At 35.8% G+C, this 16,298-nt stretch overlaps 2 protein-coding genes across 4 annotated transcripts; one reads left to right on the forward strand and one right to left on the reverse strand.

The window, feature by feature from the left end:
* Positions 1 to 1,116: 1,116 nt before the first annotated feature.
* Positions 1,117 to 2,428, reverse strand: LOC113783814. The gene is made up of 2 exons (XM_027330043.1): positions 1,437 to 2,428; positions 1,117 to 1,353 (listed from the first exon to the last, which is right to left on the reverse strand). The coding sequence occupies exons 1-2, from the start codon at positions 1,714 to 1,716 to the stop codon at positions 1,256 to 1,258; spliced, it is 378 nt and encodes a 125-aa protein (XP_027185844.1). The 5' UTR covers positions 1,717 to 2,428; the 3' UTR covers positions 1,117 to 1,255.
* A 1,340-nt stretch (positions 2,429 to 3,768) lies between these two features.
* LOC113783389 (protein PLASTID TRANSCRIPTIONALLY ACTIVE 12, chloroplastic) lies at positions 3,769 to 14,024 on the forward strand. Of its 3 annotated transcripts, none has more exons than XM_027329513.1 (11): positions 3,769 to 4,019; positions 4,164 to 4,237; positions 5,327 to 5,983; positions 6,275 to 6,387; positions 8,034 to 8,227; positions 9,241 to 9,362; positions 10,328 to 10,396; positions 10,919 to 10,972; positions 11,070 to 11,162; positions 11,815 to 11,937; positions 12,021 to 12,477. In XM_027329513.1, exons 1-10 carry the CDS (start codon positions 3,980 to 3,982, stop codon positions 11,908 to 11,910), a joined length of 1,512 nt encoding a protein of 503 aa, XP_027185314.1. In that variant the 5' UTR covers positions 3,769 to 3,979; the 3' UTR covers positions 11,911 to 11,937; positions 12,021 to 12,477. The 3 variants fall into 3 exon arrangements, with proteins under 3 accessions (XP_027185314.1, XP_027185313.1, XP_027185312.1); XM_027329512.1 differs by lacking the exon at positions 12,021 to 12,477 and adding an exon at positions 13,594 to 14,024 and having other exon boundaries at positions 3,771 to 4,019; positions 8,034 to 8,293; XM_027329511.1 differs by having other exon boundaries at positions 3,771 to 4,019; positions 8,034 to 8,293.
* Positions 14,025 to 16,298: the final 2,274 nt, after the last annotated feature.

Raw genomic sequence — 16,298 nt, forward strand, 5'->3', positions numbered from 1 at the left:
ATAAAAGATATGACAATGAATGCAGAAAAAAGAACTTTATTGTATTATCATATGCAAGACAAAAGAAAATATTATGTACATTTTACGAAAAAATGCCTCGTTGTTGATTAGAATAGATTGGTCTTAAATTTAAATTAGTTATGGGGTCCAGACTTACTAATGACATGGGATAATGGGTTGTTATGTTACGATTGGGACTATGGGTGTTGGATCCTAACTATTGATATTGAATTCTAAATTGGCTAAATAAATTTAGATAGCAAGTATTTTTTTAAACGATTTGATTTGGTTCTAAATTGTCAATTTCGATTCCGATTAAAAATTTTGGTGAACCTGAACCTCAACCTTTAGTCACAGTTATAATTTTGATTCCGATTTCAAGATCTAGTTTTGATTCAACAAACTATTGGATCTTGGTTAGAGGTGGCAAAATGGGTGATTTGGACGGGTTTGGGTTGGGTAAAATGGGTAATGGGTATAAGTGAGTCAACCCATTTATATCCATTTAATTAGATGGGTATAAATGGGTAAGTCAAAAAATGAGTTGGGTAACTCAATTATCCATTTATAATCCATTTATTCTAATTTTTTACAAACTCATATAAATTCATTTTGCAAACTAAATTATCAATTTATACCATTTTACACCCATCATTAATTTTAAATATTTACTTATTATGCCAAATAAGTCTAATTATCAATTTTTTTTTCATCCGCGTGCTATGTTGCAAAATTACATATTATTTAATAATTGAACAATGAGAATCTAAAATTTTGGACTAAATAATATGAAAGTTAACATAAAAATTTAATCCAAAACTTTGAACCCCTAGTATTTTTTCGTGTATAAATTTAAATTTTCATTTTGAAAAGGTAAGAAAGGAGACTAAAATTTGTCATAAATTAGTGATGCTAAAAAATGATCAAATTAATAAATTACGAGGAAATAAAGCGATAAGACAAAATCAACAAATAAATATAATAAATAAAACAAAATTAGTTAACATAAAAAATAGTTAAAAATCCTGATAAGGATTAGCAATCACTTCATTTAGCATACAAACAAAGATAAATTTTCAATAAATAGAAATAACTGATAGAACAGTGAAAGGTTACATGGCCAAAACTTCTTGCCAACCTTCAGTACGAGAATAAACAATAGCTACTTGAATTCCCACAACTAGCTACTCTATCAAGATACTTAACAAGCACAAGCTTCGTACAACTGCATAGCATAGCATAAAACTCCTCCAGCTCATTGTTGGAATCCGCCAACATGAAGGTTAGTAAGTTTAGCAACTAAAGGTGCAAAGTCAATACTCAGTCTTTCTCTATCTTCTTCATCTTCAGAAGCTGAAATCAAAAGTAAAGTTCAATAAGTGACTAAAAAAGTAAAATACAAGATCATGTGCACAAAAAGGTTAAGTATAACATACCTGTTACTCCATTTGAAAGATGACGCCATAAGTTGCTTGTTCCGGTTGTTCCACCACATGCATAATCACGCTTGCACCATTTACATTGTGCTCTTTGTGAACCATCTGGTTCAACATACAATATATCAAATTCCTTCCAAATCAATGACGTGAGTTGTCTCGAACGCTTTGAAGAACCTTGGATCAACTCATCTGTATTGGTAGGCTCATGGCTTGTATAAGAACATAGTTCCTGAATGTGCTCTGACAACTCATCTGTTGGATCATGAAGGGATAGCATTTCTGTTATCTATACTACCAACTTTGTACACCTCATCTGATGTTTTCCTATCTAAGACTCTCAGCCTTACATATAACTTGTCCTGCCCTGCCCTCTCAGACTTAATTGTGCTGACTGCACTTGCCAGTTTCAATGACTTGATAGCCAAGCCCAAGTTTCAACAACTTCCAATTTTTAGCACTTTAAAAAGTTCCTTGCCACTTTGGTTTTTTAGCTTTTTGACTCTTTCTAATGGGAGAACCTTACAACAGTGATGCTGCTGCATTCAGTGCATCAGTATCAGCATCCTGACAAGGTTGCTAGAACCAATTTAAGCCTGATCATGCAAACAAAATCAGCATCTTTCCATTTTCCAGATAACTAGGCACAAATATAACCATGTCATAACAACAAAGGCTGAATAATACACAAGACACAAGCCACAAAATTCCATTCCACATTGTAGCTCAAACTCTAGCACTACAACAATATCGAGAACCTAAAACATATCCTAGCCAAATATACCCTTTACAAGGATATGGGTAGATTATGACATATGCCACCGTTCACATAAACCAAATTACATAGAAAAAGAGGATTTCATGTGTATATGATCCACCTTTTTATGTGTTATGTGTGGCTTAATTGACATGAAGCAAATTTATACCAGAAACTTTCCCCTAAACAATGCATCAGATTGAACCTAAAATACTACTGTCAATGATATTATATACGAGATATTATGCTTTTCTATCATGTTAATTTTCTATGCTTTTCTATCCCGTTTCCAACAACATTTTTATTTAAAAAATAATAAAATTACATGCCCAATAACAAGATACCTGTTATAGGAAAAATTTAAAGAATATGCTACTTAACAAGATTCCTGTTATAGAAAAAGAACATGGCTGGATCCTTAGACCTCAGTTTAGCGTCGTGTAAATTTTGAAAAACTATGGCCAACCAATCTTGTCCTCGTCATTGCAGATTTTGTAGCCTTCAAGAAATTGTTACCAGTAGTGCTGAACAAATTTGTTACGAATAGACTAAAAAGAAATTACTAGGCACTGGAAGTTTTCCAAATTTGCAATTACTGGGAACAATAATAACAAACAGCTTCACAGATTGCAAGGAGACGAATGCATACAAGTAAAACTTTCCCAGTAGAGTTGTCATAGAACCAGCAAAAGTAAGATCCCATTCAAATACTACTACAGCCAATAAGTATGCATCCCACCACAAATTTAAGCAGGAAAGCCTTACCTGTAGACTCCACAATGCTACAGATACCACCAACTGCATCCGGGGTGCAGGATCTGCAGCATATGCTCTGTCTCTCTCCTCCCATGTCCAAATACTATGCCAACAATTCCATCCAAACAAAATTGAAGATTGATTCTAATTTTCTTGTACCTCAAGCTCCCAAAGCTTTTCAACTTTTCTCACAATATTTAGATTCCTGTGAACATTAAGCAAAGAAATGCAATGGTATCAAATGAAGGGAAAAAAACTAGAGCTAAAAAATATAAGTGGCGTTTCCAGGATCTAATGGCATTAGAAAAGTTATCCATCAATCAGCTCAGGAATCGGACATGGAAGGGGCAAAAACCTTCTATTAAGCAGAGACGGGGAGAAGGGAGAGGGGAATCAAACACTGGAGGAAGAGGGGGGGAAGCAGTGGGCTTGCTGGTGGGGAGGAGAAGAAGATTGACGGTGAAAACTGAAAATAGAAAGAAGTTTGGGAATGCAAGTTAAATGGGTTAATTGGGTTTAATGGGTTATCCAATTATACCCATTTAATAATTGGGTATAATTGGGTAACCTATTTATACTCATATATAAAAATTTAATGTACCCATATTCAGTTATTAATGGGCGGGTATGGATAAAATTAATTAAATGATTTTATTTGACACCTCTAATCTTGGTTTAAACATTAACTTTTTGGCAACACCGATCTCTCCGAGTCAATGAACAATGTGGTTCAGCGAGATACATCCGACCCGTTCCAGCTCAGATTCAACAAATTGTTGGTCCGGGTTCAAAGCTGAACTGTGGCTTCTCCAATCTCTAGGTAAATGAACGACGTCGTTCAGCAAGATACACCCGACCCCCATACACTTTATCTTCTTCAAATTAAAACCCATGCCTAAAACCCAGCCAAGAAACCCACAACAAGGTTTTTAAAACAAAACAAGTTTACGTCACATTGGATGTAATTATTCAGGCCAATGAAATATTTAATCCAAAAATTTTAGTGGGTTTGTCATCTCCAATAGCAGAAATGGTATCTTCAATATCACCTTCTTGGGTGTTGTGTCAAGGTCACTCTTTCTTTGCACTTCTCTGCAGTCACTTGATGCATTCTTTTTCAAATTCAGTTTTGAAATACTTCCAATATAGATGGGATGCTGCAGTTTTTTATTTATTATTAATATTCTGTTCTAAAAAGTTTGTGGGTTTTGCAGATAATGGAATATCAAGAAGGATTGTTTCTGTTGACGGGTCAGTTGCTAAGAGGCGGCATTTGCAGGGTTCTAAGGTTTTCTTACTACACCTTTATTTGTTATAATAATTCCCTTTTAATTTTACGTAAAATGGAGTTTTAATTAATTCATTCACCTGTAATTATTGTCTTACCCTGATTATTGATGTACTAATCTGGAAATTCTGTATAATTCTGTATGGGTAGTTTGACTATCAAGTTTTAGTTTTGATAAGAGACTTTAAATCTTGGTTAATAATTTATCTTTCCTTTTTAGGATAAACTTCCTTTTTTTATAACGATATTGTAAGGAAATGGTCAATTTCAAACAAACTGCAATTGTTATGCGAAATTTTTCGGAACTTGATTATTTTCAGTAATCAGTAGTGATGCAGACTTTGGGCATACTGGAAACTTTTTGTCTCAGTGACAGTTGGACGTTGCAACTTCTTCAGCTATAGCCCTCTTTCTGACGGGTGTACAAGTTTTCATCCATATATTATATTGTTGTGCAGGCATAATTTTATCATCAACTGTTGTATCACCCAGACTATTGATGTAGTAATGAGGAAATTATAATTTATGTGGGTAGTTTGACTATCAAGGCTTAGTTTAGTAAGAACACTTTAAACTTGGTTAAAAAGGAAGCACTTTTCCTCTTTACAGATAAACCTTCTTTCTTATCCTGATACTTTTTATAAAATCATCAATCTCAAAAGCTCTGATTATTTTGCTGAATTTTTCAAAAGTTGTTTATTTCAGTAGTGATGTTAACTTGGGAACACTGGAAATGGTTTGTCTCAGAGCTCCCAACCTCTCCAGCTATAGCCCTTGTTCTGACGGGTATACAAGTCTTCATCCTTAGTCATATGGCTGTGGGCATATGGGTACATCCATTGCCTGCAAGTAGGGGGGGAAAAGAATGCAGGCTTGGATTGGACGTAGGCTTCTTTGAATGTATGAAAATGTGAAATCACGTGATTTCTTTTTTTTTTTTTCAATGTCTAAATTTCATGTTATAAGACATATCTTGTGCTAGCCTTTTAATGCTCATGTCACAAGAATGTTGAGTTCAGTTTTTCTTGGAAGTGATAGCCTAGTAATCTGCTTCAGAATGCTAACAATTAATCATCTATTTGGCATCAGACTTCATTTGCAAGGGCATTTGTTACTTCAATTTGGCAGTTAAAGGTTGGATTGCACCATTCATCTGGGAATGTGCGTCTTCTTCCCTGTATAAAATGTGAGAATTCTAACAAAGAAGGGAGTTCATTCGAGCAAGTATCTGTTGAACCTCCTCCATATCATAGTTACTTGGACTCTACGTCTGGGCAGCTTGAACCAGCTTCTGGAGCTCGTGCAAGTATTCCAGGGCAAGAGTTCTGGCCAGAAGGGACTGCAAGTCGAGTAAGAGCTGCCAGGGCTCCTGAGCCAATGGGTGCCTCAACTACAAGTCCTTCTTATGGACAAAATCCTGGAAGCAGAAGGAAAAAGTATAAAGCATCAGTTGCTTCCTCTGAGACTTCGGAAACAAGTGGAGTTCCTGACATTCCTGATGATGTACTAGAAGAGCCCAAAGAATTGTTATCTGAGTATGTTGTTTATCAGTCAGAACCAGAGGAAGAGAACTTAAGTGACTACGAGATGGATAAGAAAATTGGACGTCCTCACCCTTTCATTGATCCAAAAGCAAAGAAGCCAGTAGAAGAGCCACTTACAAGTGAAGAACTATGGTGGAACTGGAGAAAGCCAGAAAAAGAACAATGGTCAAGGTGGCAAAGGAGGAGGCCTGATGTTGAAACGGTTTGTCACTCAAATTGACAATTGATTGTTATTGCAAAAAAATGTTAATTTAATTGGAATATCAACACTTACTTTTGATAGACTGACTTGACATTCACAATTGGCTTCTTTGACCATTGCTGAGTAAATCTGGAGATTCTATGTTTCTTTTCCCCTATAGATGATATAGAATTTAAAATGACTGTAAAATATTCTTCTCAAAGTTTGAAGTTTTGCATCACTGGGATCTTCGGTTTCATCTCAATAGTGTTGTCATTGTCTTTGTGGATTGATATTTGCTTTTGGGAGCAGGTGTTTCTTAAAGCAATGGCAGAGACTGGGCAAATAAAGCTCTATGGTGACCATCCAACATTGACTGAGACTTCACTTTACAGAGCAAGGCGACATATATACAAAGAGGAAAGGTAATAAGGAATTCTTACACACATGGATTGATCTTCTGGAATTTGCAACATTGCCTTCTGTAAACTAAAGTTCTTATCCTTCCCATGATCTTCAATGATTTGTTGTTGTCAACAATGTGCAGAATTGTTGGCTGGTTCATCTGGTGTATCACTTGATGCATCAGTCTGAAAGTATAGTTTTAGCATTGTCACTATTCAACTAAAATCGCTACAAAGCTGACACATGGACAAGCAATTATAATCTTTTGTCAAAATATAATTTCTCAGTTATAGCAATATGTAAAATCTGGTCAGACCGCCCAAGGGTGTCTGACCCAAGGGTGGAAAATTATAGCATCTTGTAATTAGCTCAGAACTGTGTCCACTGGCTACAACGGATTTCAAGGTGAATGTGTTCATCATTTCAAATTTAAATCAAGCACAAGTAGGACTTAAAGTTTCTGATGAGTTCATTAATGATGACCACAAACTAAGATTCTTGACCATCTTGCAGGCATAGTTGAGGCTGCTTAGCATAATATTCAGGATATGGTCCAAAAAATAGAGACTAGCATCTGCTGTAGTATTTTGTACAATTATATAAATTGTTGAATATCGACATTCCGCTATGATGGTAAAGGCTTTGGTCATCTTTTTACAGGCAAATTCCTGAATTGAGCCAGCTTAGTGGGCTAGCAATTAATTGGAGTAAATGGTGTATTCCTTGGTATTTTCTTCCTGTTTCGTACTTTGTTTGATCGTTTAAGAATTTCTGTAATTTTGTATGATCAGTGGTCTTTGGGGAGCTTCGCACCATCCAGTTGTATTGCTTGAATTCTTCTTTTTCAAGCTTCTTTTTCAGAATTCTTGTTTTTCAAGCTTCTTTTGCAGTTGAGGAATGTGCTTGAAGTATAATTTGGATATACTCGTTTAGCGCTTTTTGGTTGCAAATGTTAAATATTGTTGTTGGATATCAAATGAATTTTCTCTTTCTAGAATTTAAGTTCCAATGTTGAGTTTTAAAGTTCCTGCTCAAGCATTTGCAACATATACTGCAACACTAGTGTGACAGACATGATAGTCCGTGCAATGGCAGGGCCAATACCTTTGACTGGGGAGGAATGTCAAAATGGTTCTTACTGGTTTATGGTCTTGCAGTTTGATGTTTAATATAATTTTGAGTATGATTTTAAATTAATTCCATTAACCCTTAAAATGTAAAATTTTTCCATCAGGTTAATATAGAGGTGATTAAGAGATTGAAAATGTTGCAAATACTCTTTTTGTTTGTTTTGAAGTCTACAAGTGAAAACTTTTGGGGCACTATTAGGGGAAGAGGAACTACTCAAACTTTGGTGGTGCCATGTGGGAACAATTCGATTAAAAGCATGGGTTTTAGCCCCTTTTTTGTTTGAATTCCCTTAGCGCGGAGTAGTTGTACCCCTAGCCTGATCATGGCTCTGGCATTTAAGCCTATCATATCACCGTATTCGCATACAAAAAAGAAAATTATAAAGAATAGTGGCAGATTAATGCTAGTGGTGGGAGTTTCTTGTTTATATTATGGTGATCTGATTCAGGTAAGTTTATGTTATGGTGATCTAATTCAGGGAAGCAGTTAATTAGTTTTCATTTTTGATGTGGGATTTGATGTGTTGAATCATTAGGCTGAAGGCTGAACAAGAAAGATTGGAAAAGATTGGTCCATTAGCTTACTACTCAGAATGGGTGAAAGCTTGGAAGAGAGACACTTCGAGGGAAGCTGTTCAAAAGCATTTTGAAGAGACTGGTGAAGATGAAAACACACAACTCATTGAAATGTTTACGCATCAAACTGATCAAGAGTACCGCATCATGATGGGTACTGATGTTCGTATTCGACGTGATCCTTTAGCAATGAGAATGCGAGAGGATCAAATAAAAGAAAGTATCTACATTTTTTCCCATAATCTCTCGTGTATATTTGTTTCTGTTTATATTTGTTTTGTGTGGTCAGAAGAAATTTCTATTTCTCATCATTGATCTTTGCTTTCAGTTTCACATCTTCATAGATTTTCGTTGTAGTTGTGAAATGTTTCACTTATATGATTCCATTTTATTCAAGTTAAGAACCTTAATGGGGCTTCAGGTGGCAACCTAAACAGACTCACAGAACTTTAATGGGGCTTCTGGTGACAAAACTTTTGCATATCCTTGGATTTTGCATCAATTCATTCTGTCGTAAAAGAAAATTGCATAAAGTGATAGTTATGATTAATCATCATTCAAAATGATGATGTCATTTAATTTTCAGTGGAGGGAATTAGGATGGTCTTACTGGATATAGCAGTTTAACATTACAGACATCACAAGCAAATATATGCACAAAAATACTGATGCTGTCACCTGATAGCTTTGCTGAAACAAATCTTAACTTTTAGTCTAGAAAAGATAATGGTATAGATGAGGTCCTGAAGTTATTTTAATTTGGTCATGAATATGGGTTAGGCACTCAATATCAATTAATGAGTATGGGTTAGGTAGTCAATATCAATTGATGAGTATGGGTTAGGCAGTAATGCACATGTAGGGATCCTGTTTATTGTTACTTAGTCTGATTTAGCTTAACTGTTTTTTCTCCTTCATATTCAGTTTAAATGTGCTTGGTATGTCTTTGAATGGTGATACGTGGAAACACCAAATTGGTGTCCAATCTGGCACCTAGTACAGAAAAATGTAGTCTCTCTTTATTATCCAATTGTAGAGTCTCAGCATTTTGCTTTACTCTGCTAGGAATCAATGAGCTATTCTCTATTGTAGAGAAAACTTGATTTACTTGCTGCTCTTGTTATGTTTATCTGGTTCCTGAAGAACTCTGGTCTTTGCTTGTTGCAGTATGGGGTGGAGATCCAGTTTACCCAACTATTAACTACATTCAGGATCCAGATGCTGTCATTGATTTCAGGGGTCCAGATTTTCATGAGCCTACACCAGATATGCTGGTGTATCTGAAAGAGGTTTGGTGCTTGTAACTCACGCTCCATCTTACCATGTTTATGTATAAACTATTTTTTAAATAAGGGATAATTCTATTAGGCTTTGACTTTTTTGCACTACTAACCAAGAATGTTTATAAGTTTTATGTTCAAATAGTTCATCATCTGGAAAGCAAGCAGAAAAGCAAATAAATGGCAATAGAACGGGTCTATTTCACCAAGACAAATTACTAATGATGATTATATTTGTCTGGAACTAATAAGACATTTTTATGTTTCTGCAAATTAGTTTCAACCATGTTATGGTTCTTTGGGGCCTTTATGTATCATATAGGCCACTGTCCTAAACCTAGTTGCCAATTTAGGAATCTGTTGTGCTTGATGACTGTATGTTTTGCTTGATATAGGATTTCCCTTCCAGAAGCTTGCACATTTTTCATAGCCATGTTTCTATACCTGCCCTGAGTGTAGAAATGAAATATTCCAAGAATTGAAATGAATGGGTCTTATAAATCTCAGAGTAATTTAATAGATAAGGAAATGTGGTCATCTCTTGAAATGTGGAACTATGATGTGGATGCTTTTAAGTGATTTAAGAAGGAGAAGGTGTTACTTTAGTGCTGAATTGAGTAAATTGTTTCTCTTCTTGTCATTTATTTATTCTATCATACACTTGAAGCTGCATTTCTCTGACCAATATGAGTCTTTGTGATACTGCTCCAAGGTAGGTCTTGCTTTAACCAAATAGCAGTAATGAATGCGGTACTTGTACTATATTGCCAGATGTTAACACAAATTTTGAATTAGGTCCATCTAAATTGTAGACTTGGCAACTCCCAAGATAATTAAAAAAAAATGCAACATTGTTTTTATGCAAAGCCTTAAACAAATTTGGATACACATGTTTTGTTTTGTTAGCTGATTTTTCTCTCTGAATACAAGTGCTTATTCTTTTTTGTTGGTTATTATGCAATATATCTGATCAGCATGGGAAAATAATATCGCGGGAGGAGCTAGAGATGAAACTTGCTAAAGAGAAGACAGAAGAACTTGAGGTACTGAGATTATAATCGTACATCACCTCTTGCTGTCCAACTTCTAGAATTAAAATTTACCCTCTTGTATCTTGGTTCTTTCACAAATTTAAAATAGTACACTTCAGTGCATATATTTAACAATGCATATCCTCTCCGGTGAACAATTTTGGTATTCTTATGTTCTCTTGCACCAAAGTGCCATTGTCATTTCACCATGGCTCATTGACGATCCTGCAACTCTATGAATCTGAATGACTTTATCTGGCATTCTCCCAAGTTCTTCTTGATTTGTTTGCTTTGAGTAAGTACACAGCTTGAAATGTAGATAATATCTCCTATATATGTTCCCCTCAGTTGCTGCAACCAAATATTCAGGAAATAGGAGTAGCCACATATGTAGTTATAGTTACTGATCTACTTGATTATATGATAAACTCTGAGAAATGAGCTGCTACATGTCCATATTCTCAGTTCTACATTTATAATTGAATTTATTTTGGCTTTAACTGCTCATTTTGTGCATAATCTTGTCTGTGACAGATGACAGATATGGATGAAGCCATGGCTCAAGCTGTAGACATTGGGGAAAACGATGTGAGCCTGCATGGATTTGTGCTGTTTTGACTGAGAGATTCTCTCTCTCTTTCTGGTTTTTCTAAACAATAGTGCTTTTGATGCTTCTTTGCTATAGGATGAGGGAGAGGAAAGTGATGATGGAGAAGAAGAAAAAATTTCGCGCAATTGGAGCATTCTGAAAAGTAATCCTGAACTTCGGAAATCAAAGGTGATTGTGATTTTATCCTAGCATATGTTGTCTTCTAATATTTGCATAATCTTTCCTTATTACTCCTGTGGATATGACGAGTACTGTCAGGGGACCTTATAATTTGATTCTTTATCTAGCCAGTTACATGACCTTCCATGCTCTATGGGGCTACTCAGTTGAAAAGCTTCCAATAATGAGTCAATCTACTACTAATTGGTGCATTTGCTCTTTATATCCTTGTAATGTGGGCAAAGTTAAAGACATGGAACTTATGACTTTTTTCTTAAAAGTAACTGTTGACTTGACTGCCATGTACAGGTAAAGTTTAGAAATGAGGCATTTGGCAGATATTAAATTTTTCTGGTTTTCTATCTTTTTACCATATGAATTTATCTTGACCTGTTAAGTATTGGTGGGGATATTGAGTGTAAAGATAAAAGCAGATATAGTTTTCATAGAGTTGACCAGTTTCTTACTCTTTTCTCTGTATCTGTGTAGTGGTTTGAATAGGTTTCATCAGGAGGGGTTTTGAACTGACAACTACTATATTACATGCACCTTTATGACTCTGAATTTTACCCTCGGGGATATTGAAGCTAGGGAAATTTTAATTTCATGGTTAATTAATCTGAAGCAATAATATTTAACTCAGGCTGATTTTTGCTGGCAGGGTAAACCAAAGAACAATAACTTGTCTCTGGAAGAAGCTATAGATGATTCAGAGAACCTCACTGACTTTCTCATGGACTTTGAGGAGGATGAGTAGTTCTTTCTGGATTTTGGGGTGGCTGAGGTCAGTTATTGTAAAGAGAAACTGATTTATATTTAGAAAACATTTCTACTGACTTTTCATTTCTGTGATTGGATACATCTTAGGTATGGCTGTGCTTTTCATATGTGCCTGTGCATCTACTTTGCCATTTCCGCTGTTGTCGTTATACACCAATCAACTGGTTACAATAGTCCTGTCTTCTAAATCACCTGACCTCATGTTGTGATGTAATTAATCATCACTTGTCTCCAGACAACCAATCAGGGATGCTTACTGATGAATTCAGCTTCTTCAAGAAGAGAGCATCTTCTTCAATTGTATTATTGCTAACTTATACTGTATGAAGGGAAATTTGGAGAAGTCTGCTAATGACACTAAATTCGTGTCTTGCTGCTCTACCTTGACCTAAAACTTGAAGCCATTATGTCATCTGAGGCACATACCTTTAGTCTTACCACTCAATTTTGGACTTTTGCAACCAATTGGTATAGCATCAAGGTTTCTTTGACCCTAACACTATTATGATTTGATTTGAAGTATGGGAAACAGTGAATTTAAACAGTTGGTCATTCCGTAGCAAATCCTGTGGCCTTAGTTGCCATGGAAAATTTCTCTTGGATAATTTTAGTTAAACCCAGACTGTTACAATATAAACTTAGGGTGATTTTTAAGGACCATTAGGTCCCTATGAAAGTTTAGCAGAGCTAGTTTGCTCATCCTGAATAGTTATCTTGAAAATTGTTTCTGCCATTTACGTTTTAATTGTTCCTCGGCAAGTACATATGAGCTGCATTTGGATAATCTCCTGGTGATGTGCATAAAGGCAAATTGATGATCTACATGTGTAATATCAGGACAAATACCATTGGTGATAGTGGAAAGAATTGATGTTATTTTCCATAAAAAGTTCTCAAGTATAATATATTCATCTGTTCTTTAATCTCTGAAGCGCTTAAAATGTGCAATTTTGGTATTAAACAGTTGTTTTCCTCTCTGTGTTGCTTGACATGGAGATATGCTTCATTCTCAGAGGAAGCTTCCACCTGCTGCTGTTTTGGCACATCAATTTTTGAATTTAGTCTGTTTCTGTCTGTATCACTCCTTTTTTTTTTTGGGGCAAACTCTTGGAGGGACGCCACCCTCATATTTTATTAATAAACCATAAAAACACAGAGGAGGGGAACATACACCTTACCTCCAAATGTACAAGGGAAATTTGCAAGAAATCTGGAGTTTAAAAAATCACATTAACATTTCCTAAAAGAGGGAAAACCAAGTCTATCAATTCTAACTTTGCCATGTGCAGTCCTAGGCAAATCGATCTCAGTCAAGTAAACCTTAGGGGGTAGGTAATGAGCAGCCCTCATTTGGAAGGATATCAGCAAGACAACAACCTTATTTGCTTCCTCTAAGCAATGATATAATCCTCGAGAGTTCTCTTCACTTAGCATTCTACAAACTTTTAAAGGACAGATGCAAAGATTTAATCCTTGGGTTGAGGATGGCAGTAAGGAACTAAATTGACTTCTAGTCAATTATTTTCCTGACCCTCATTTTGTACTATGAATTTTTTGCTGACTAACATGAAACTGTATCCTGCATTTTGATTAATGAGATAATTTTGTGCATCATATATTGACGAGGGAACTCTTTCTCTATTGTTTCTTTATGCTGTAGAACTTGTTGGTTTAGCTGCAAGAAATATGACTGAGCCAGTGCAGTGGGTGATGGTGCAATTCTGCCGAAGGTGTCCTTATTTTTCTAATTAGAAAAAAAAAAAAAAAAGCATGCATATCAGAATTTGAGAAATATAGGTGTGCTGCCACTGAGGTGGAAACTGGAAGTTGTGTTGCCTTAACTACACGAGTTATGGAATCATGGCATGAAGCCGAAGAGAACAATATGCAGGGTGATGGTCTCTCTCTCTCTCTCTCTCTCTCTCTCTCTCTCTGGTCCATTTTGCCATGCATATTAGAGTCATGGACATGGCCGCTTCTGGTAATCAAACCTATGCATATTCTAGTAAACTGAAACGATATTATAGCTGTGTGAATTGTTTTGAGTGCAATCATATCGTTTATTCAATACTTGTAAGATGTTTTATCCAATCATTTTAGCGAATAGCCGCGGTTTCTCAGCCTCTTAAGAGAAGTCATTAGCATGTTCTTGACAAAATATAATTTGCATAAGCTTTTTTCATCAAAATGTTAAAAGCCTAATCACATGAACATAAAGAATGAAATATCACGTGTCATATCAACAAAATTTTAGAATGGTAATAGTTATGCAGGTTTCATAGGAATAAAGAATGTCCTTTTGTGCTAATTCAAGTATTCAACCCAAATAAAAAATGTAAAACTATTTATGTGTGCGTGTGAGCCTCGTGGGTAGTCCGACTGGTTCTGTAATCTGGTAGTTACTAGCAGATCTCGTTATCGATTTTTGTGTGCTACTTCGCTATGTATTCTTGAGGTAAGGGTTTAGTCTGGCTGAAAGGCTGAAATACTTCTATGCAAAAAAAAAAAAAAAAAAAAAAAATTACATGTGTGTGCGCGCGCACTGTGAGATGGGGCGGGGATCACGCCATATTCTGATGGGTAAGTTTCTGTTAATCCCCATATGGTATCGCATTCCGCTACATCATCCCCCTATGGTTTGTAAATGACTACATTATCTCCATGTGTGTAGATGTTAAATGGAAATCGGATGGAAAACACTTCTACTAACGGTGATTGAAAGAGATGCGCACCAAATGTGAGTCTTATCTCCCAAATTAGCAGTCTGAATTACCCCAACCCAAACTTAGCCCAATCTCTGCTTAGTCTGTCTGATTCCTCTCTATTCCACCAAATTTGCACAGGCTATGCCATTAGACCACGACAAGATCTCTACACTTGGTTTCACCACACTAGCTATCTCCTCTTTTTCACTTAGATTTGATTTGGGGCTACTTCACTGCATCTTTTTTCTCATTGCTATATTCTCCAATCTCACAAAATTCAATAAAAAAAATCATTGTTTATTCGAATAACTTAACATGTTTCGAGTTTGATTTAGATTTCAATTCCACCAAAGATGACACTTCATAGGCTTGGGCTATGGGTTCGACTATGGTATCATTCTCTCGGGTTGTGGAGAGTAAAATCGTAAACCTTACTCGTTGATATTCTCATAAGAAGACTTTAATTCAGATAAAGTCTAAATTGGGTTTGACAAAATCAAGTTATTTGCACAAATAATGGGTCTGATGGAATAATGGATCTTTTAGTCCAAAGTCTTCTTGTTTGAGATTTTTGATTGAAAATGGGTTTGATGAATCCATGTCTTCTTAAATGATATTTATAATGGAATAATGGGGTCTTTGAATGATGATTTGAAGTTCTATTGATAGCAATTGCATGTTTAGTATCTGCTTTAGTAAGATTTTCCTAGCCGATCCATAAAAGAAACATGTGGAGACTCCCTCCAAAAGTGAGAGTTTCTCTCTCTAGGTAAGAGTGCCAGTCTCTCAACCTTGAGAGTTTCAAACCTTTTCAAAATCTTCAAAATTTCCGCAAAAACACACACAATCCCAAGATTCGGACATCAGCCAGAATCTTTAATGCGTTGATGAAGTTAAGAAGATCGAACAATAAAGAGTGAGACAACAAAAGCCGAGAACTTTGAGAGAATCTTGTTCCCCATTCAGTGGAAAGCTTGCACCTAAGTTTTAGCAACAATGTCGGAAAATGAGAGCATGCAGCAACGATCTTAGCTAATCTAGTCCAAGGAAACAGACTCCATGGAAGACGTAAGGGTGCTGACAGGTATCTTCAGAGCCATTATCACCACTATTCCTTGATGTGTGATTCACTTCTGTTAGAGTTTTTGGTGTCTCTCTTTTCCAAAAGTTTCTTTTTTTGCGGATAAGGAAGACCATATATAAATAAAAAATATATATAATATAAGTATTTTTAAAAATATATTTTGTTGAGTTCTTTCAAAAACAGGGAGGGAGGGCCTCCTTTTTTTAAGCGACCAAGTCTGCTTGGGTAGTTTCTTTGGCTCTTTGCTTGACTAGTCTTGGTCTTAGTAGTGATAGTAGGAGGTAGCTTTAGAATTTGTTTAGACCCCATGGCGGAGGAACTAGCAGATGCGATAAGAATGTTCGCTCTTTCAGATAAAGAACTGGAAGGTACTGACCTTGGAGGTGAAGAGATAGATAGAGGTATTCAAGAATGTCAGTTAAGTTTAGTGGGGAGAATTAAAGGGAAGAAAGTGGTTAACTTTGTCGGAGTTAAGAACTTTGTGAACTCAGCTTGGGGGTATCCAAGGAATCTGAGGATCATTGAATTGGGTCCAAATATGTTTCAGTTTTATGTTCCAAATAAGGAGGACAGAGA

Source organism: Coffea eugenioides, chromosome 9 (genome assembly GCF_003713205.1).
Source record: "Coffea eugenioides isolate CCC68of chromosome 9, Ceug_1.0, whole genome shotgun sequence".
Classification (NCBI taxonomy): Eukaryota; Viridiplantae; Streptophyta; class Magnoliopsida; order Gentianales; family Rubiaceae; genus Coffea; species Coffea eugenioides.